Source organism: Phyllobates terribilis, unplaced genomic scaffold (genome assembly GCF_046119375.1).
Source record: "Phyllobates terribilis strain yellow unplaced genomic scaffold, ASM4611937v1 Scaffold_343__1_contigs__length_2019054, whole genome shotgun sequence".
Lineage (NCBI taxonomy): Eukaryota > Metazoa > Chordata > Amphibia > Anura > Dendrobatidae > Phyllobates > Phyllobates terribilis.
Genome location: NW_027363103.1, coordinates 679,244 through 703,309, shown reverse-complemented (window position 1 = coordinate 703,309; position 24,066 = coordinate 679,244). Strand labels below are relative to the sequence as shown.

At 45.7% G+C, this 24,066-nt stretch overlaps 1 protein-coding gene across 3 annotated transcripts; it reads left to right on the top strand.

The window, feature by feature from the left end:
* Nucleotides 1–782: 782 nt before the first annotated feature.
* Nucleotides 783–23,083, top strand: LOC141222220 (dynein axonemal heavy chain 12-like). Of its 3 annotated transcripts, XM_073666631.1 has the most exons (7): nt 783–878; nt 7,496–7,602; nt 11,085–11,269; nt 11,561–11,681; nt 12,817–13,099; nt 17,771–17,888; nt 22,506–23,083. In XM_073666631.1, exons 3-5 carry the CDS (start codon nt 11,129–11,131, stop codon nt 12,846–12,848), a joined length of 294 nt encoding a protein of 97 aa, XP_073522732.1. In that variant the 5' UTR covers nt 783–878; nt 7,496–7,602; nt 11,085–11,128; the 3' UTR covers nt 12,849–13,099; nt 17,771–17,888; nt 22,506–23,083. The 3 variants fall into 3 exon arrangements, with proteins under 3 accessions (XP_073522732.1, XP_073522731.1, XP_073522733.1); XM_073666630.1 differs by lacking the exon at nt 22,506–23,083 and having other exon boundaries at nt 17,771–20,174; XM_073666632.1 differs by lacking the exon at nt 7,496–7,602 and having other exon boundaries at nt 787–878.
* The last annotated feature ends 983 nt before the right edge of the window (nt 23,084–24,066 follow it).

Sequence of the window (24,066 nt, the reverse complement as noted above, 5' to 3'; positions counted from 1 at the left end):
TGTTGAGGAGCTGAACATCACAGCTCTGGTCACTGTGTAGTGGCCGCTCCCTGGTGCTGCAGATCAGCTCCTATTACATGAATATTAGCTGATCTGCAGGACCCGCAGTACAGTGAATGGAGCTGTGATGTTCAATCTTCACACTATTTACATCTGAGCGCTGCAATCAGCTGATGGGTAGAGCCAGTGCCGCGTGTCGGAGCCCACCGATCTGATATTGATAACCCATCCCCAGGATAAATCATCATTATTATACTACTGGAAACTCCATTAATGGATTGTCTGGGATTAATAACTCGAGCCCCTTCTTTAAGAAAAAACAGTCCCTAACTGGTCACAGGATAAATGTGGGATTTCAGGTCACCCATTTACTGCAATGCAGCTGGCAATGCCACCCAGCGGATCTAAGCAAGTCCCGGGGCCACAACAATATACAGCCAGTGCCCGAGTATTGGCTGGAAGATTAAAAAAAATCTTCAAAAATGTATTTTGTATGAGGCATACATCAAAAATACATGCAATGCTTTTCCTGACAACACTGAGTTTTATAATGTGGAAAAAAACGTTTAAATAAACACTGTGTGAACATAACCCTAACTGCATTGTGACTGTGTATATACATATATAAGCTGCCCCTCCCCCACCATGTGAGCATTCTCAGCGTGTACTGACCAATGCTGTCCACCAGGTGGCATCAGCAGGAAATTACAGCGATGAGACAAGCACTGCATGACAGCCCCGCCCCAATCTGCCCTATACCAGACACGCCCCCTACCAACGCCCCGCCTCCACTGCCATGACAACCGAATTATTTAATGGCAGAAAGAGAGACCTTATATGAGCAGAGAAGTAGCGGCCGGAGCGCGGGGTCCGCACAGGTGAGCGCCCCCTATAACACAGTGTATGTACTGCACGTCAGCTCTATGGCAGACTGTCACCTGTGCTGGATCCAGGACGTGTTATACTTATATCTGTGCAGAGACACAGAGGACGCAGCGGGGCCCTGTCGCCAGATATATATATGTGTGTGTGTATATATACAGTATATATGTGTATGTATATGCTGTATTACTGTATATATGTGTGTGTGGGGATATACAGTATATATGTGTATGTATATCCTGTATTACTGTATATATGTGTGTGTGTGTGTATACAGTATATATATGTGTATGTATATGCTGTATTACTGTATATATGTGTGTGTGGGGATATACAGTATATATGTGTATGTATATGCTGTATTACTGTATATATGTGTGTGTGTGTGTGTGTATATACAGTATATATATGTGTATGTATATGCTGTATTACTGTATATATGCGTGTATATATGTACTAGCTATTGAACCCGTTCTACGCCCGGGTGGCGAGCATTTTTATTGGTATATGGTCTCCCATCCTGGTATTTGTGCTGCCCCCATCCTATTGTGGTATGCATGGTCCCTCCACCCCCCAATCCTGGTATGCATGGCACCCCTCATTCCCCAATCCTGGTATGCATGGCACCCCTCATCCCCAATCCTGGTATGCATGGTCCCCCCCCCAATTCTGGTATACATGGCACCCCTCAGCCCCAATCCTGGTATGCATGGTCCCCTCACCCCCCAATTCTGGTATACATGGTACCCCTCACCCCCAATCCTGGTATGCATGGTACCCCCTCATCCCTATTCTGGTATCTATGGTACCCCCTCACATCCCCAATCCTGGTATGCATGGTACCCCTCATCCCTATCCTGATATGCATGGCACCCCTCACCCCCAATCCTGTTATGCATGGCACCCCTCACCCCCAATCCTGTTATGCATGGTCCCCTCACCCCCAATCCTGTTATGCATGGTCCCCTTACCCCCCAATCCTGGTATGCATGGCACCCCTCACCCCCCAATCCTGGTATGGATAGTCCCCTCACACGCCAATCCTGGTATGTATGGTCCTCTCACCCCCCAATCCTGGTATGTATGGCACCCCTCACCCCCCAATCCTGGTATGTATGGCACCCCTCATCCCTATCATGCTACACACACATACAAGAAAATAAACACTTATACTCACCTTTCTTCCCTGTGCTCCAGCGCTGTTTCCCGTTCTGCTGGAGGCCGGGGGAGGAGTGCGGCGCCGAAGTACGCGTGTGCTCATACCACGCTGTCCGGCTCCATTTTGCTGAAGACACATTGCAAATGTGTCTTCAGTAAAATGGCGCCGGATAGCGCTATGCGCATGTGCCGATTTCAATGCCTCCCTCTTCCCCCGGACTCCGGACCGAACAGAAGCGCCGCGGTAGCGCTCATCCCGGTCAGGTAAGTATGTAAGCATGGCGCCAGAGATCGCGGTATGTGTTCAGTGTATACGCATACCGTGATCTCCAGCACCATACACTCCTCTTACCTGTAACGGCTCCATGCGTTCTTCAGTCTGGAGCCAGACTGTGCAGGCGTGTCGCACTAGCGCAGACTATAAAGGCTTCAGACAGAGGGACGCTTGTAGCGTTATATTATAGATACTCTATATGTATATATATATATATATGTATACTGTATATGTGTATATGCATACTGTATGTATATATATATGTATACTGTATATGGCTGTATATATGTATACTGTATATGTGTGTATATATGTATACTGTATGTGTGTATATATATGTATACTGTATATGGGTGTATATATGTATACTGTATATGTGTGTATATATGTATACTGTATATGTGTATATATGTATACTGTATATGTGTGTATATATGTATACTGTATAAGTGTGTATATATATGTATACTGTATATGTGTGTGTATATATATGTATACTGTATATGTGTGTATATATATGTATGCTGTATGTGTGTGTATATATATGTATACTGTATATGTGTGTATATATATGTATGCTGTATGTGTGTGTATATATATGTATGCTGTATGTGTGTGTATATATATGTATACTGTATATGTGTATATGCATACTGTATGTATATATATATGTATACTGTATATGGGTGTGTATATGTATACTGTATATGTGTGTATATGTGTATACTGTATATGGGTGTGTATATATGTATACTGTATATGTGTGTATATGTATACTGTATATGTGTGTATATGTGTATACTGTATATGGGTGTGTATATATGTATACTGTATATGGGTGTGTATATATGTATACTGTATATGGGTGTGTATATGTATACTGTATATGGGTGTGTATATATGTATACTGTATGTGTGTGTATATATATGTATACTGTATATGTGTGTGTATATCTATACTGTGTATATATGTATACTGTATATGGGTGTGTATATATGTATACTGTATATGTGTGTATATATATGTATACTGTATATGTGTGTATATATATGTATGCTGTATGTGTGTGTATATATATGTATGCTGTATGTGTGTGTATATATATGTATACTGTATATGTGTATATGCATACTGTATGTATATATATATGTATACTGTATATGGGTGTGTATATGTATACTGTATATGTGTGTATATGTGTATACTGTATATGGGTGTGTATATATGTATACTGTATATGTGTGTATATGTATACTGTATATGTGTGTATATGTGTATACTGTATATGGGTGTGTATATATGTATACTGTATATGGGTGTGTATATATGTATACTGTATATGGGTGTGTATATGTATACTGTATATGGGTGTGTATATATGTATACTGTATGTGTGTGTATATATATGTATACTGTATATGTGTGTGTATATCTATACTGTGTATATATGTATACTGTATATGGGTGTGTATATATGTATACTGTATATAGGTGTATATATATGTATACTGTAGATGTGTGTATATGTATACTGTATATGGGTGTATATATGTATGCTGTATGTGTGTGTATATATATATGTATACTGTATATGTGTGTGTATATATGTATACTGTATATGGGTGTGTATATATGTATACTGTATATGTGTGTGTATATATGTATACTGTATATGGGTGTGTATATATGTATACTGTATGTGTGTGTATATATATGTATACTGTATATGTGTGTGTATATCTATACTGTGTATATATGTATACTGTATATAGGTGTATATATATGTATACTGTAGATGTGTGTATATGTATACTGTATATAGGTGTATATATGTATGCTGTATGTGTGTGTATATATATATGTACAGTGCTGGCCAAAAGTATTGGCACCCCTGCAATTCAGTCAGATAATACTCAGTTTCTTCCTGAAAATGATTGCAATCACAAATTCTTTGGTATTATTATCTTCATTTAATTTGCTTGCAAGGAAAAACACAAAAGAGAATGAAGCAAAAATAAAATCATTGATCATTTCACACAAAACTCCAAAAATGGGCCAGACAAAAGTATTGGCACCCTCAGCCTAATACTTGGTTGCACAACCTTTAGCCAAAATAACTGTGAACAACCGCTTCCGGTAACCATCAATGAGTTTCTTACAATGCTCTGCTGGAATTGTAGACCATTCTTCTTTGGCAAACTTGTAGTGAGCTGGCCGTCTCTGGCTGTTCTGTGATAATTGATATAGAGCCTGTTACAGAAGTGATTACACAGGATGATGTTGCCACCTTGTGACCAGAGGTTGCACCTGCGCAGGGTGTGATGACAGAGAAAAAGACTGAGCCTCCTGTGTCCCGCCCTAGAGAGTCACGTGACCAAAGTGGGAAGCAGGAAAAAGCGCGCGCAGTCTGCTGTGGTCTGTGAAAAGAGCCAGGACGGTGTGCAGGCCCTCGTGTGTGGCGCAGGAGAGACTCTCAACGTGATTTCTTCTATCTGACACCATATCCTCGGAGCCTTCCCCAGCTCCTGCACTGCTGAAGGATTCAGCTGTTACACTCCCTGCTACTGGAGTGTGGACTACATAAGGGGACCCACCAGAGCTTCTATCCGGATCAGAGAGACTGTAAGCGGGACCTCTGGCGAGAGGCCGAAGTATCCCTTCCTTTGTTTCCGCGAATTCTGCTGTTCCTGTTTTTTTTCCGGCTGGGACGCCTTCCTGCAAAGACAGACAGGCCTGCGACGGGGGACACATCCTTCTGGAGTAAAGGACTGGTAACGTGTGAGTAGGGACAGTGAGGGTCAGCTTATCAGTACACGTTATTACTGTGCATATTTACGGTTGTCATTTATTGTTTTTTTTTCTTTGCTGTGTTAAAAATGTATGCGAGTAAAGATACGGTTGTCAAGATAGAGTCTGTGTGTGGGGATCTTGCTGGGCCAGATCATAGATACCAATGCGCGGCCTTGCCCGCGGTCACTTCAAACTGCTCCAGGTCCCTGATATTTGAAGGGAGCCTTCTCCAAACTGCCATTTTGCGATCTCTCCACAGGTGTTCTATGAGATTCAGGTCTGGACTCATTGCTGGCCACCTTAGAAGTCTCCAGTGCTTTCTCTAAAACCATTTTATAGTGCTTTTGGAAGTGTGTTTTGGGTCATTGTCCTGCTGGAAGACCCATGACCTCTGAGGGAAACCCAGCTTTCTCACACTGGGCCCTACATTATGCTGCAAAATTTGTTGGTAGTCTTCAGACTTCATAATGCCATGCACACGGTCAAGCAGTCCAGTGCCAGAGGCAGCAAAGCAACCCCAAAACATCAGGGAACCTCCGCCATGTTTGACTGTAGGGACCGTGTTCTTTTCTTTGAATGCCTCTTTTTTTTCCTGTACACTCTATGTTGATGCTTTTTCCCAAAAAGCTCTACTTTTGTCTCATCTGACCAGAGAACATTCTTCCAAAACGTTTTAGGCTTTCTCAGGTAAGTTTTGGCAAACTCCAGCCTGGCTTTTTTATGTCTCGGGGTAAGAAGTGGGGTCTTCCTGGGTATCCTACCATACAGTCCCTTTTCATTCAGATGCCAACGGATAGCATGGGTTGACACTGCTGTACCCTCGGACTGCAGGGCAGCTTGAACTTGTTTGGATGTTAGTCGAGGTTCTTTATCCACCATCCGCACAATCTTGCGTTGAAATCTCTCGTCAATTTTTTTTTCCGTCCACATCTAGGGAGGTTAGCCACAGTGCCATGGGCTTTACACTTCTTGATGACACTGCGCATGGAAGACACAGGAACATTCAGGTCTTTGGAGATGGACTTGTAGCCTTGAGATTGCTCATGCTTCCTCACAATTTGGTTTCTCAAGTCCTCAGACAGTTCTTTGGTCTTCTTTCTTTTCTCCATGCTCAATGTGGTACACACAAGGATACAGGACAGAGGCTGAGTCAACTTTAATCCATGTTAACTGGCTGCAAGTGTGATTTAGCTATTGCCAACACCTGTTAGGTGCCACAGGTAAGTTACATGTGCTGTTAATTACACGAATTAGAGAAGCATCACATGATTTTTCAAAAGGTGCCAATACTTTTGTCCACCCCCTTTTTTAGGTTTGGTGTGGAATTATATCCAATCTGGCTTTAGGACAATTCTTTTTCTGTTTTTTTCATTGAAGACAAATTAAATGAAGATAATAATACCAAAGAATTTATGATTGCAATCATTTTCAGGAAGAAATTGAGCATTATCTGACAGAATTGCAGGGGTGCCAATACTTTTGGCCACCACTGTATACTGTATATGGGCGTGTGTATATATATATGTATACTGGTATGTGTGTGTATATGTGTGTATATATGTGTATATATGTATACTGTATATGTGTGTATATATGTATACTGTATATGTGTGTATATATGTATACTGTATATGGGTGTATATATATATATATATATATATATATACTGTATATGGGTGTGTATATATATACTGTATACTGGGTGTGTATATATGTATACTGTATAAGTGTGTATATATATATGTATACTGTATATGGGTGTATATATATGTATACTGTATATGTGTGTATATATATATGTATACTGGTATATGTGTGTATATATGTATACTGTATATGGGTGTATATATGCATACTGTATATGTGTGTATATATGTATACTGTATATGTGTGTATATATATGTATACTGTATATGGGTGTGTATATATATGTATACTGTATGTGTGTGTATATATATATGTATACTGTATATGTGTGTATATGTATACTGTATATGTGTGTATATATGTATACTGTATATGTGTGTATATATATGTATACTGTATATGGGTGTATATATATGTATACTGGTATATGTGTGTATATATGTATACTGTATATGTGTATATATATGTATACTGTATATGTGTGTATATATATGTATACTGTATATGGGTGTGTATATATGTATACTGTATATGTGTGTATATGTATACTGTATATGGGTGGATATATACAGTACAGACCAAAAGTTTGGACACACCTTCTCATTTAAAGATTTTTCTGTATTTTCATGACTATGAAAATTGTACATTCACACTGAAGGCATCAAAACTATGAATTAACACATGTGGAATTATATACTTAACAAAAAAGTGTGAAACAACTGAAAATATGTCTTATATTCTAGGTTCTTCAGAGTAGCCACCTTTTGCTTTGATGACTGCTTTGCACACTCTTGGCATTCTCTTGATGAGCTTCTAGAGGTAGTCACCGGAAATGGTCTTCACCTCACAGGTGTGCCCTGTCAGGTTTAATATGATAAAGTGCTTTATTCTTTGTCAGGTCCAGGGGTCCTGTAGAATGTGAATCCCTGAGGAACAGCGGATCCTTGGCTTGTGCCAAGACAGAAGAAAAGTTGCTGAACACTTGGTACCCCAAAGTGATCAATCTATTTGCCAATCAAGATGCCCTGCAGTTGATTAATGCGGACAAATTGGATTCCTTTTATAACTGCGTCTCGACTAGCGGGGTGCCTCAAGGGTCTGTCTTGGGCCCTATATTATTTAATATACTTATTAATGATCTAGTGGAAGGGTTGCATAGTAAAATAGCAATATTTGCAGATGATACTAAACTTTGTAACGTAGTTAATACAGATGAGGATAGGGCACAGCTACAGGAGGATTTAGATAAATTGGGGAGTTGGGCCAAAAAATGGCAAATGGGGTTCAATGCCGATAAATGTAAGGTCATGCACATGGGAAAGAAAAACAGCAGTCACCCATACATATTAAATGGGAAACCGTTGGGGAAATCTGACATGGAGAAGGACCTGGGCGTCTTGGTTAACAGCAAATTAAATTGGAGTGCCCAGTGTCAGGCAGCAGCTGCGAAGGCAAATAGAGTCATGGCATGCATCAGAAGAGGAATAGGGGCATATGATGAGAACATTGTTCTTCCTCTGTATAAAGCGCTGGTAAGGCCGCACTTAGAATATTGTGCACAGTTCTGGGCTCCGGTACTCAGGAAAGACATATTGGAGCTAGAGAGGGTACAAAGGAGGGCGACTAAGGTAATAAAGGGAATGGAGGGACTAGAATACCCAGAGAGGTTGTCCAAATTAGGCCTATTTACGTTGGAAAAGAGAAGGCTTAGGGGAGACCTCATAAACATGTATAAATACATCAGGGGGCTGTACAGAGATCTCTCCCATGACCTGTTTATACCAAGGATGGTGACAAAGACGAGGGGGCACACTATGCGTCTGGAGGAAAGGAGGTTCCTGCACCAGCATAGAAGGGGATTCTTTACGGTCAGAGCCGTGAGACTCTGGAACTCTCTGGGAGAGGAAGTGGTGATGTCCAACTCACTTAATGAGTTCAAGAGAGGACTGGACGCCTTTCTTGAGAACAATAAAATTACATCTTATGCTTAGTGATAGTTAATTAATCCAGGGATTTAATCTGACTGCCAGATTGGAGTCGGGAAGTGAATTTTTCCTCAATGATGTAAATTGGCCTATACCGCATGGTTTTTTTTTGCCTTCCCCTGGATCAACGCTGCGGAATAGCTGCAGTGCACAAGAAATAGGCTGAACTGGATGGACTCTTGTCTTTTTTCGGCCTTTTAAACTATGTAACTATGTAACACTTATGTCCAAGCAGGTAAAGGCGGCTGCAAGATCCGTGATATATAAGGATTCATGTTCATTATTGTATCTCTGGATCAGACATAGACTCAGAGTGATACAACTAAATAGACCCTATAGGGGTAAAGTTGGCATATCCGGGGGGAAATATATCCCAGATTTGCCAAACTGAGCCAACTCATGAAACACATGGGTACATAGGAGAAGAAAGAGTTAATTGGCGTAAAAAATATAAATTTTTATTCCATCAAGTTAAAAAACGTACATAGTAAAAAGAGAAATGACATAATACGGATAGTATAAAGACACTAATTAGATTACCAATGTAGCAAGATATGTTACAAAGTATACATATATGGTCACGCATATGGTCACAGTGGGACATGAGCAATATAGATAATATAGCATAAGGTTAGTATATCAAGACAATCCAATGAGTGTAATAATATATCAAAAAGTAATCCATAAGTATTCCATAGTCATTGGATTTACACTTGCCATATGCATCAGGTATCCATCTAAATAATGCTCCTGCCCACAAATAATCAGATACATGTCATATAAAACATTTTTTAAGGTAGTCTCTTACCACAAAGAGTGCCAAAAAGGAGGGTAAAGTGCATAAAGGAACGCACAGTGGCAGAGTGGTATTCCCATCTCATATATTTATGGCACTTCCACAGTCTGAGGACGCACATTCGGCTGAAGTATATTGCTGCGCAGGGACATACCGGGTCCCTGAGCTACAATGCATGCCGCCAGCCAATCAAAGGCCAGTAGCTGATGTCGGCGTGCCAGTCACGAGCGACGCATGGAAGTGACGTCATGCGCTGCCCTTGCCGGCACACTGAAATCAGCTACAGAAGAAGACGCCGCATGTCGTGGGAGCGCAGGAAGGTAAGAAGAATCATTTATTTTTGTTTATTTAATGTATTAGAAAAGAACGACAGAACATTATACCAGGAAAGGGCCAAGGATGGGGAGCATTAGACAAGGAAGGGGCTCAGGGTGGGGAGAATTAGACAAGGAAGGGGCCCAGGATGGGGAGCATTATATAAAGAAGGGGCCCAGGATGGGGAACATTATACAAGGAAAGGGCCCAGGATAGGGAGCATTATACCAGAATGGGGGTCATTATACCATGACATGGGCCAGGATGAAGGACATTACACCAGGAAGGGCACAAGGATGGAGGTCATTATACCAGAATGGGGCCTAGGATGGGGGACAGGATACCAGGATGGAGGACATTGTTATAGGATGGGGGACATTGTACCAGGATTGGGGACATTGTTACAGGAAGGGGCCAGGATGGGGGACATTATTACAGTAAGAGGCCCAGGACCAAGGACATTATACCAGGAAGGAGCCCAGGATTGGGACGTTATTGCTGAAAGGGGCTCAGGATGGGGGGTATTATACACAGAAGGTGGATATTATAACAGGAAGAGGCCCAGGATCGGGGATATTATAACAGGAAGGGGCGCAGGATGGGGAACATTATACCAGGAAGGGGCCTAGAATGAGAGACATTATTATAGGATGGGGCTACAATGGGAAACATCCAAGGCAGGGACGAACACGCGCATCATTATCGGATCTAGAATGCTACAAGGGCCCATACATCTGACCAACATGCTGGTGGGGGCCCAGGTCCAAATTTTGCACATCTGCAGGAACATGGCATATGGCTTAACAGTATGTCATATGTTGGGAAGGGGTTAAGCTACAGCACATTACATAGCCTCTTGCAGCTATATCAATGGAAAAATTAAAAAATGTATGGCTTTTTGAAGAAGGGAAGGAAAAAATGCAAAACAAAAAATTATCCGGTCCTGAAGGGATTAAGGAGTTCCCACCCACAGTAAATGTTGTCACTCAGCTTAAAATCTTCACTTGCTTATTAGCAGAAGCTAAGGTTTCATTAGGATCTCCGAGGCTAAAGTTACATGCGGCTCCAGCTTACATGTAAAGGGGATGGTATCAAGGAGTCTCGCCAAACTTTCCCTACAAATGTCCAACAATTCAGAATTCATATCCATTGATAATTTATCTTCTAAAATGATAGCATTTTTTTTCTATCCTTTTCATTTTATGTGTAATTAACTTTTTGCTCTCCTCCTTTAAGCAATGGGAGGAACGACTGATAAGGATCCAGGAAACCATTGATGAATGGCTGAAGGTGCCGACCCAGTGGCTTTAATCTTCTCTTCTGAGGACATCATGCAGCAAATGCCTGAAGAAGGACGCTTATTCCAGACTGTGGACAGAAACTGGAGAGAGATCATGAAACATTGCGTTAAAGACCCGAAGGTAAATGGATGCTTCATGGTGGACTGATACAAGAAAGCACGGTCATCTTGCATCCAGGATTGATGTTTTCCAAGAGTCCGTGTCCTGATGCTTCCATCACAAGGATCCCGGGTTATGGGGCTCCGCACTGCCTGGACTCCAGCCTCCCGCATCTTCTATTTTCTATCCAAATAGGTTCTAATTTTTCTTTTAATATAAACTATTGGCACAATAGTCAATGAATGTGACCTTTTTTCAGTCTCTATAACTATATAATGGAATCTTACTTATGGGCTATCTACTTTGTTTTAGGTTTTAAGCGCCACTTCTCTGACCGGACTTCTGGAGAAACTTCAGGACAGCAATGTGCTTCTGGATAAAATCATGAAAGGGCTGAATGCCTATCTGGAGAAGAAGAGGCTTTTTTCCCACGGTATAGTCCTTTCACTTGTTGCAATGATTGTATATATTCCTTAAATATTTTTTTTTCTTATTTAAACGCATTGAAATCATTTTTGTAATTGGATTTCATTAATAATTTTGCACTGTTTGCCTTCTATTGGCTCTGTGTTGCGCTGGCTATTGGACTTATTTTTAATCTGTCTTTTTTCAGCTCCTCTTAGCCGATTTATGACCACAGATCACATCAAAGCTGAATGTGCAGGAAACAAAAAGCCTAACGGTGCAACATTTTTAATGAAACTGAATTGTCGCAAATACTCGCAATTAAATGGGTATTCCCATCTCCAAGATCCTATCCCAATATGTAGTAGGCGTAGTAATAATAATAATATTAGCAAATACCTCCAATTAGAAGTGTAGTATAGTTCTTCTGATTCACTATGTCGCTTTCCCCATGTGCAAGGCATTGCAGTAGCTTCGGTATCCATGGTTACGACCACTCATATAGTGACAGTTATTTGCTAGTGGTCGTAACCTAAGCTACTGCAATGCCCTGCACATGGGGTAAGCGACAAAACAAATCAGAAGAACTATACTAAACTTCTAATTGGAGGTATTTGCTAATATTATTATTATTACGCATACTACATATTGGGGTAGAATCCTGGAGATGGGAATACACATTTCAGTTAAATAAAAAAAAGTTCCCAAAGCTGGATAGCCCCTTTAAGCTAACCATACGCATGACATATGAGATACCCGTGGTCTGAATGGTTATTTGGCTATTTCTCCTGACTCCCACCTATTCTGCTGAACAGTCATGTGGTTTTAATGGGGAGAGAGGAGAAAGTCGGTACTGGACACCTCCGGCAGCGGGTTATCTCCCCTGAGAACCAAAAGACCGGGTATTGAAATCCCATCTGCCCGATCCTTCTGGCCCTGACATCCTCTATCGGGGGAGAGTCAGGAGACCCCCATACACATCAGTGGGTAGGCCGGTCCTGCTGCAATCGTCAGGTTTAAACTATTTTAATCCAATGTGTATGGGGACTGAATCTTTACTTTAAAGCTTTGCTTTTCTATTTTCTCACATAGACACTAATACAAATGGCGCCTGACCCAATACTTTAATGACATCTTTATCATATTGTGCATTTTCGCTTTAGCTTTTTCTTCCTGTCCAACGACGAAATGCTAGAAATTCTCTCTGAGACTAAAGATCCTCTGCGGGTCCAACCACATCTAAAGAAGGGCTTTGAAGGCATCGCAAAGCTGGAGCTCCTTCCTAACCTGGACATCAAAGCCATGTACAGCACCGAGGGGGAACGCGTAGAGCTCATCCAGACCATCTCCACCTCCGAGGCTCGGGGGGCCGTGGAGAAGTGGCTCATCCAAGGGGAAGATGTCATGTTAAGGAGCGTGCATGATGCTATTGCTCGGTCACGAATGGTACGGATCTACCTACAGACCAAAAGCATTAATTGGAACTAATCTAGTCTATATATATAATCGTCTTATCCCGTCTGTCTGTCTGTCTGTCCAGGAAATCCCGCGTCGCTCATTGGTCCGGCAGCGGCCAATCAGCGCCGGGGGATTTCTAAAAAAAGATGGCGGCCGTTAGCGGCTCATCTGCGGGACGGAGCTGAGCGGCCATGCAGCCGGGAGATGACCGGCGCAAGGCGCTCATCTCCCGGCCGGCAACAGCAGAAGGAACCCGACCGACGGACCCATCTGCGGGATGGAGATGCAGCCGGAAGATGAGCGCCGCGAGGCGCTCATCTCCCGGCCGGTAGCAGCGGAAGGACCGCCGGCGTCGCTGACCTCCATGCGGAAGGGAGGACCGGGGAGCGGCGCCGCGGGTCGGGATACTTCTGCTGTGAGCGCCCGCTATGTCCCGGGTTCTCGCAGCGGAAGTAGCCGCACAGGCAGCGCCGCTCCCCGGTCCTCACCAAGACGATTCGATGATTGATCGCGGTCTTCGGACCCGACCAATCACTGATCTTAGCGCAAAACTTAAACACCGCTGTGCTGATTGGTCGCCGACGCTGCCCGCGACCAATCACCGATCTTGGCTCCACATTTAAACACCGCTGTGGTGATTGGTCGCGGCCGATATTTAAATTTGGCGCCAAAATCGGTGATTGGTCGCGGCCGATATTTCAATTTGGCGCCCAAATCGGTGATTGGTCGCGGTCAGCGTCCGCGACCAATCAGCACAATAGTGTTTAACTTTGGCGCCAAGATCAGTCATTGGTCGCGGGCCAAGACAGCGACCAATCACCGATTTGTGCGGCACTTTTAAATAGCGTCCGTGACCAATTGGATGTCAGCGCCACTCCCCGGTCCTCCCTTCATACCCTAGCCGCATGGATGTCAGCGCCGCTCCCCGGTCCTCCCTTCACACCCTAGCCGCATGGATGTCAGCGGCGCTGCCTGTGCGGATACTTCCGCTCCGAGAACCCGGGACATGAGCGGGCGCTCGCAGCAGAAGTATCTGGACTCGCAGCGCCGCTCCCCGGTCCTCCCTTCACACCCTAGCCGCTGATGTCCCCACTGTATCCGCATGGTCTTACAAAGGTCCGGACATTTGTGTTAAAAATCGCTGATTGGTCGCTGGCGCTGCCCGCGACCAATCACCGATTTGGGCGCCAAATTTAAATATCAGCCGCGACCAATCAGCACAGCGGTGTTTAAATGTGGAGCCAAGATCGGTGATTGGTCGCGGCCGATATTTAAATTTGGCGCCCAAATCGGTGATTGGTCGCGGGCAGCGCCAGCGACCAATCAGCGATTTTTAACACAAATGTCCGGACCTTTGTAACACCATGCGGATACTGTGGGGACATCAGCGGCTAGGGTGTGAAGGGAGGACCGGGGAGCGGCGCTGCGGGTCGGGATACTTCTGCTCCGAGCGCCCGCTCATGTCCCGGGTTCTCGGAGCGGAAGTATCCGCACAGGCAGCGACGCTGACATCCATGCGGCTAGGGTGTGAAGGGAGGAACGGGGAGCGGCGCTGACATCCAATTGGTCGCGGACGCTATTTAAAAGTGCCGCACAAATCGGTGATTGGTCGCGGTCTTGGCCCACAACCAATCACGGATCTTGCCGCAAAAGTTAAACACTACAGTGCTGATTGGTCGCGGACGCTGACAGCGACCAATCACCGATTTGGGCGCCACATTCAAATATCGGCCGCGACCAATCACCGATCTTGGCTCCACATTTAAACACCGCTGTGCGGATTGGTCGCGGACGCTATTTAAATGTGGCACCAAAATCGGTGATTGGTCGCGCCCAGCGTCGGCGACCAATCAGCACAGCGGTGTTTAAATGTGGAGCCAAGATCGGTGATTGGTCGCGGCCGATATTTGAATGTGGCGCCCAAATCGGTGATTGGTCGCTGTCAGCGTCCGCGACCAATTAGCACCGTAGTGTTTAACTTTGGCCGCAAGATCAGTGATTGGTTGCGGGCCAAGTCGGCGACCAATCACCGATTTGTGCGGCACATTTAAATAGCGGCCGCGACCAATTGGATGTCAGCGCCGCTCCCCGGTGCTCCCTTCACGCCCTAGCCGCATGGATGTCAGCGCCGCTGCCTGTGCGGATACTTCCGCTCCGAGAACCCGGGACATGAGCGGGCGCTCGCAGCAGAAGTATCCCGACCCGCAGCGCCGCTCCCCGGTCCTCCCTTCACACCCTAGCCGCTGATGTCCCCACAGTATCCGCATGGTGTTACAAAGGTCCGGACATTTGTGTTAAAAATCGCTGATTGGTCGCTGACGCTGCCGCCGACCAATCACCGATTTAGGCGCCAAATTTAAATATCGGCCGCGACCAATCACCGATCTTGGCTCAACATTTAAACACCGCTGTACTGATTGGTCGCGGACGCTATTTAAATGTGCCGCCAAAATTGGTGATTGGTCGCGCACAGCGTCGGCGACCAATCAGCACAGCGGTGTTTGAATTTGCCGCCAAGATCGGTGATTGGTCGCGGCCAGCGCCAGCGACCAATCAGCGATTTTTAACACAGATGTCCTGACCTTTGTAACACCATGCAGATACTGTGGGGACATCAGTGGCTAGGGTGTGAAGGGAGGACCGGGGAGCGGCGCTGCGAGTCCGGATACTTCTGCTGCGAGCGCCCGCTCATGTCCCGGGTTCTTGCAGCGGAACTATCCGCACAGGCAGCGGCGCTGACATCCATGCGGCTAGGGTGTGAAGGGAGGACCGGGGAGCGGTGCTGACATCCAATTGGTCGCGGCCGCTATTTAAATTTAAATGTGGCGCCAAAATCGGTGATTGGTCGCGCCCAGCGTCGGCGACCAATCAGCACAGCGGTGTTTAAATGTGGAGCCAAGATCGGTGATTGGTCGCGGCCGATATTTAAAATTGGCGCCCAAATCGGTGATTGGTCGCGGGCAGCGCCTGCGACCAATCAGCGATTTTGAACACAAATGTCCGGACCTTTGTAACACCCTGCGGATACTGTGGGGACATCAGCGGCTAGGGTGTGAAGGGAGGACCGGGGAGCGGCGCTGCGGGTCGGGATACTTCTGCTCCGAGCGCCCGCTCATGTCCCGGGTTCTCGCAGCGGAAGTAGCCGCACAGGCAGGGGCGCTCCCCTGTCCTCTCTAATACGATTCCACTCCCCGCTCCTCACCAATACGATTCGCTGATTGGTCGCGCTCTCCACACCCGACCAATCAGTGATCTTGGCGCTAAAGTTAAACACCGCTCTGCTGATTGGTCGCGTCCGCTGCCCGCAACCAATCACCGATTTGGGCGCCACATTTAAATAGCGGCCGCGACCATTCACCGATCTTGCCGCCACATTTAAACACTGCTGTGCTGATTGGACGCGGACGCGTCCAATCAATGAGATTGGCGCCAAATTTAAGCAACGCTCTGCTGATTGATCGCGGTCGCTGGCCGAGATCAATCAGCAGTATTGGCGCAAAATTTAAACAACGCTCTGCTGATTGGTCGCGGATGTCGGCCGTGACCAGTCAGCAGTATTGGCGCCAAATTTAAACCTCACTCTGCTGATTGGTCGCAACCACCGGCCACGACCAATCTGCGTTTTTGGTGCCAAATTTAAACAACGCTCTGCTGATTGGTCACAGTCGCCGGCCGAGACCAATCAGCAGCATTGGGGCCAAATGTAAACCCCGCTGTGCTGATTGGTCGCGGTCGCCGGCAAAGACCCATCAGCATTATTGGTGCCAAATTTAAACCCTGCTCTGCTGATTGGTCGCAGCCACCAGCCGCGACTAATCAGCGATTTTGGTGCCAAATTTAAACACCGCACTGCTGATTGGTCGCGGCCGCCAGCCGCGACCAATCAGCGAGATTGGCGCCAAATTTAAACGCCGCTCTGCTGATTGGTCGCGGCCGCCATCCGCGACCAATCAGCGAGGTTGGCGCCAAATTTAAACAACGCTCTTATGATTGTTCGCTGTCGCCGGCCTCGACCAATCAGCGATTTTGGCGCCAAATTTAAAGAATGCTCTGCTGTTTGGTCGCGGCCGGCGACCAATCTGTGATTTTGGCGCCGAATTTAAACCCCGCTCTGCATCGCTCTGCTGATTGGTCGCGGTCGGCGGCCATGACCAGTCAGCAGTATTGGCGCCAAATTTAAACACCGCTCGGCTGATTGGTCGCGACTAATCAGCGATTTTGGTGCCAAATTTAAACACGCTCTCCAGTCCTCACTAACACGGTTCGCTGATTGGTCGCGGCCGCCGCCCGCGACCAATCATCGATATTGCCGCCAAATTTAAACACCGCTTTGCTGATTGGTCGCGGTTGCCGAACGCGACCAATCAGCGATTTTGGCGCCAAATTTAAACACAGCTCTGCTGATTGCACCCGGTCGGCCGCATACCTATTCTAGAATACCCGATGCATTAGAATCGGGCCACCATCTAGTTCTTTTATATTTGTATAAGATTATTTGGCGGCAGTGAATGATTTGTGGATGATGTATCTCTTGCAATAGAGCCAGGTAGCAGATCTTCTACCTGCAATCGGTAGAAATGAATTTGCTAGATAATACTAGTAAGGTTGTCCCTCTCTTAAATGCTTCTGTCAACGTAATTTAACTTTCTTTTTTAAAAGGCATACCCTGCGACTGCAAGAAAAGACTGGGTGAGGGAATGGCCGGGACAGGTCGTGCTCTGTGTGTCTCATGTTCTGGACAAGTGAAGTGCATGAAGCTATCGACAGTGGCCCGGAGGTACGGCATAAGCTCCTTTACTGATCAAGGTTGCTTCACTATAAACAGTCATGGCCGGAAGTGTTGGCACCCTTGAAGTTGTTCCAGAAAATGAAGTATTTTTCCATAAAAAATTGCATGTGTATTTTCTGTTATACACATGTTTATTTCCTTTGTATGTATTGGAACAACACAAAAAAAGGCAAATTGGATATAATTTCACACAAAACCCCATAAATGGGTCGGACAAAATTGTTGGCATCTTTCCAAAATTGTGGGTAAACAATTTTGTTTCAAGCATGTGATGCTCGTTCAAAGTCACCTGTGGCAAGTAAAAGGTGCGGGCAATATGAAAATCACACCTGAAACCTGATACAAAGTTGACTCAGTCTTTGCGTTGTTACGTGCCACACTAAGCAGGGAGAACAGAAAGAGGAGAAGAGAACTGTCTGAGGACTTGAGAACCAAAATTGTTGACTAATATCTTCTTTTTGTGTTGTTCCAATATACACAAATGAAATAAACATGTGAACAACAAAACGTGTAATTGTAATAATTTTCTGGGAGAAATACATATATATACATTCATAGACAGACTTCATGAGTTCTCCTGCTAATAGACTGTCATACCCAGAGACGCAGCTTATAGGAGTTTCCAGGGGGGGATATACCATTGGTGCAACAGAGGTAAGGGGACCCACATTCACATCCAAAGATGCAAGCAGCTTATTTCACAGTACGTTATTAGACTGCAAAGAGCCCATGTAGTGTTCTTGCCCAGGGGTCTTCTCCTGGGGGTTGCAGTTGTACAGCGGCTCAATATCTTGAAGGTACCCAAAAGGCTCCATAGTATTGCTGGGATTTTGCATTGATTCATGCATCTTGTCTAGAGATGCGCAACTAAATTTGCAGGACCTTGGTCTAAGAGAGCAGGTTAGTAGTCTGTGGCTGTTGGATGGGAGCCTTGCTAACCGCCTCTTACATGCCGGCATCCCTGGCTCCTCTTTTGATTAGCCGGCCAGGCGTGATGTCATTTGTGCCTCACACCACAACTATGACATCGACATCAAAAGAGGAGCCGGAGATGCCGGTTCACGGGGCTCCGGTCCTGCGGCCGTGGAATACTGACCGGACTGTTGGACCAGAGTCCTGCAAATCCATTCGCTCATCTCTACTCTCGTCATATCTACCAATAAGGGAAGACATTGTATGGGATTTCCCATAATACCAGCATAAAATTAATCCATCTGCATTGAGTTTTCCATGCTGTTTGTAGCAGGGTTTTATAGAGGTACATCTGGGTATTTGGAGCAATTTGCGAGGAGGCAAATTGTCCCAGCAGACTCGCAGCACATTGGGGGCTCTCGTCACCATAGAGGGGCACGCTCGTGACGTGGTCACGGAAATGATCGAAACAGGTTTGTGCAAACATCATGGCTGGCAGCAAACTTTCCAATACCATGTTCTATTTATTATACACTACATGGAGAAAGGTATTGTGCCCCCTCCACATTACACCTACAGGGGCTTTTATGGCCTCCTATTCTAATCCATATCCAGGATGTTAATATGGAGTCCGTCCCTCTACAGATATCACAGCTCAGTATGCCGAGCACCTTCATACATTTCACCATATTCCTATGTTCTTTCCATATCTATGTTATGTTCCCCCCTCTTTTCTTTGAGTTTTCATAGGACAGAATTGATCTTGTCACAGTAAAGCAATCTTGGGGTGTACTTACAATGACGTCTATGGGGCAGTAGTCATTTCTGCATATTGAGATGGTGGTCACTATATAGGAATGTTTTGGCATCTGTAGGTGTCGGCATCCCCTGTATATGACTCATTGCCACAATTGATCTTCTTTATAGTCAGTGGTTTGGATGGCCTAGGTGCTTTTTGTAATATTTTCTATCAATGGTGTGTGTGCCCTCCTCTGTGCAGTGTCGTTCTATAACCATGGATGGACTAATAAAGGGGTTTTATGTCAATTCCTTTAATGACCTTTTGTTCGGTTTCTTTGTAGGTATTATGTCATTCTCCGAGTGGTCAGCCATTCTAAGCCTGAGCAGACATATGGCAATGTAATTGATGTGTGCCTGACATTGCTCTTCCCTATGTGGCGGTGACATATTTATGCTGCCATTCTCCAGTATTTGTTCTAATTAATCATCCTAAAGGTGTTTAGTGGGGTTGAGGTTGAGAACGTGTGGGAAACAGTTCTGCTCTTCTATTCCCTTAGGGTTGGAAGCTACAATTGTTTAAAATGTCTTGTGCTGAAGCATTAAGATATCTTTTCACTGGAACTAAGGGGCCTAGACCACCCCCTAAAAACAAGGCCATACCCCCACCAGCAAACTGCCCAGCGGGCACAATGCAGTTAATAGGGTAACGTTCTCCTGGCATTCACCAAATCCAGACTCGTCCATCAGATGCCAGATAGAGAAGTGTGATCCGTCACTGCACAGAACAGGTCTCCTCCAGAGTCCTGTGGTGGCGGCTTCACACCACTCCATCCGACGCTCGGCATCGTGCTTGGTGATGTAAGGCTGCATGCAGCTGCTCGGCCATAAAGCTCCAGGCGGGGACGTAGTGTTTGCGGTGATGTTGTTACCAAAGTAGATCTGGACTCTGCAGTTATGGAGTCAGGAGAGCGTTCTGCCCTCTGCTCCTCAGCACTCAGTGACCCCGCTCTGTAATGTTCCGGGGTCTCCTGAGGTGCTGCAGTTCCTTCCACTCCTTAATAATATCACTCACATGTGATGGGGGAAGATTTAGGAGGGAAGAAATGTAATATCCAGACTTGTTACCCCGGTGGCTCCTATTACAGGACCGCGCTGGTATCAGAGAGCTCTGCACCACCAGCCGTTCTGTCATATGTTAGTAACAGCACACAGCATGGGAGGGCGGATGTTATACACCGGGGGGCGTGGGGATTGATGTTATACACTGGTGGGGGGCGAGAGTCTTAATGTTATACAAGGCCGAGGGGCCAGATGTTATACCCTAGGGGTACGAGGGGCTAGATGTTATACTGTCCGAGGGCTGGATGTTATACACTGAGGAGCAAGGGGACGGATATTATATACCGGGGTGAGGGGACGGATATTATACACCGGGGGGCGTGGGGACGGATATTATACACCAGGGGCGAGGGGACGGATATTATACACCAGGTGCGAGGGGACGGATATTATACACCAGGGGTGAGGGGACAGATATTATACACCAGGTGCGAGGGGACGGATATTATTCACCAGGGGCGAGGGGACGGATATTATACACCAGGGGCGAGGGGACGGATATTATTCACCAGGGGCGAGGGGACGGATATTATACACCAGGGGCGAGGGGACGGATATTATACACCAGGGGCGAGGGGACGGATATTATACACCAGGTGCGAGGGGACGGATATTATACACCAGGGGTGAGGGGACGGATATTATACACCAGGGGTGAGGGGACGGATATTATACACCAGGGGCGAGGGGACGGATATTATACACCAGGTGCGAGGGGACGGATATTATACACCAGGGGTGAGGGGACGGATATTATACACCAGGGGCGAGGGGACGGATATTATACACCAGGTGCGAGGGGACGGATATTATACACCAGGGGTGAGGGGACAGATATTATACACCAGGGGCGAGGGGACGGATATTATACACCAGGTGCGAGGGGACGGATATTATACACCAGGTGCGAGGGGACGGATATTATACACCAGGGGTGAGGGGACAGATATTATACACCAGGGGTGAGGGGACAGATATTATACACCAGGTGCGAGGGGACGGATATTATACACCAGGGGTGAGGGGACGGATATTATACACCAGGGGCGAGGGGACGGATATTATACACCAGGTGCGAGGGGACGGATATTATTCACCAGGGGCGAGGGGACGGATATTATACACCAGGGGCGAGGGGACGGATATTATACACCAGGGGCGGGGGGACGGATATTATACACCGGGGCGAGGGGACGGATATTATACACCGGGGGGGCGAGAGGCCAGATGTTATACACAAGGGGGAGGGAGCGAGGGGACAGATGTTATACACCGGGGCTGGGGGCCGGATATTATGCAAAGAAGGGCTTGGGGTTGGATGTTATACAGTGGGGTTGAGGGGATGGATTTTATACACTGGCGGGGGGGGGCGAGGGGACGGATATTATACACCGGGGGGGCGAGAGGCCGGATGTTATACACCAGGGGGAGGGAGCGAGGGGACAGATGTTATACACCGGGGCTGGGGGCCGGATGTTATACCCTGGGGGCCAGATGTTATGCAATGGAGCGCTTGGGGTTGGATGTTATACAGTGGGGTTGAGGGGATGGATTTTATACACTGGCGGGGGGCGAGGGGAGAGATGTTATACTAAACTAGGGGCGAGGGGTGGATGTTATACACCGGGGGAGGCGAGAGGCCGGATTTTATAAACTGGGGGCTGAGAGTCCGGATATTATACACCGTGGGCAATGGGACTAAATGAAAAAAGCAGAATTCGGTGACTAGGAGTTTTGTCCTATAATGTATGTGCATTTGCCTTCCCTTTAGAAACTCTCCCTTGTGATTCTGCAGTGTCTTAGAGGTTGACTATCTTTTCCTACATTCCTCAGGAGTTTCTCATGAACAGACTTCCGGTGGCTTGCCCAACTCCGCTATTACTGGGAGAATGAGAATGCGAGAGTGCGAATCATCAACTGCAATGTGAAGTCCGCCTATGAGTACCTGGGCAGCTCCCCACGCCTGGTCATCACTCCGCTCACTGACAGATGCTAGCGGACTCTGCTATGATGTGATGGGTTATGCTCAGAAATGTTTTTGACTTTTGTATGATGCATGAAACTTATTAGCAATTATTATTGATATTTCATACCAGTTCTTTCATGTTTCATTGGTAGATCGGTGCTTTTTATCTAAATCTTGGTGGAGCTCCAGAAGGTCCGGCCGGCACAGGAAAAACTGAGACCACCAAAGATTTGGCCAAGGTGCTGGCCGTGCAGTGTGTGGTCTTTAACTGCTCTGATGGTTTGGACTACATAGCAATGTCAAAGGTACATACAATGTTAAGCTGCTCCATTGCAGATAATAAACTGACTCCATCCGATGTTCTGCTGACATCTTTTGATTATATAGTACAGACCAAAAGTTTGGACACACATTCTCATTTAAAGATTTTTCTGTATTTTCATGACTATGAAAATTGTACATTCACACTGAAAGCATCAAAACTATGAATTAACACATGTGGAATTATATACTTAACAAAAAAGTGTGAAACAACTGAAAATATGTCTTATAGTCTAGGTTCTTCAAAGTAGCCAAGAGGTAGTCACCGGAAATGGTTTTCACTTCACAGATGTGCCCTGTCAGGTTTAATAAGTGGGATTTCTTGCCTTATAAATGGGGTTGGGACCATCAGTTGTGTTGTGCAGAAGTCAGGTGAATACACAGCTGATAGTCCTACTGAATAGACTGTTAGAATTTGTATTATGGCAAGAAAAAAGCAGCTAAGTAAAGAAAAACGAGTGGCCATCATTACTTTAAGAAATGAAGGTCAGTCAGTCCGAAAAATTGGGAAAACTTTGAAAGTGTCCCCAAGTACAGTTGCAAAAACCATGAAGCGCTACAAAGTAACTGGGTCACATGAGGACCGCCCCAGTAAAGGAAGACCAAGAGTCACCTCTGCTTCTGAGGATAAGTTTATCCGAGTCACCAGCCTCAGAAATCGCAGGTTAACAGCAGCTCAGATTAGAGACCAGGTCAATGCCACACAGAGTTCTAGCAGCAGACACATCTCTACAACAACAGTTAAGAGGAGACTTTGTGCAGCAGGCCTTCATGGTAAAATAGCTGCTAGGAAACCACTGCTAAGGACAGGCAACAAGAAGAAGAGACTTGTTTGGGCTAAAGAACACAAGGAATGGACACTAGACCAGTGGAAATCTGTGCTTTGGTCTGATGAGTCCAAATTTTAGATCTTTGGTTCCAACCACCGTGTCTTTGTGCGACGTAGAAAAGGTGAACGGATGGACTCTACATGCCTGGTTCCCACCGTGAAGCATGGAGGAGGAGGTGTGATGGTGTGGGGGTGCTTTGCTGCTGACACTGTTGTGGATTTATTCAAAATGGAAGGCATACTGAACTAGCATGGCTACCACAGCATCTTGCAGTGGC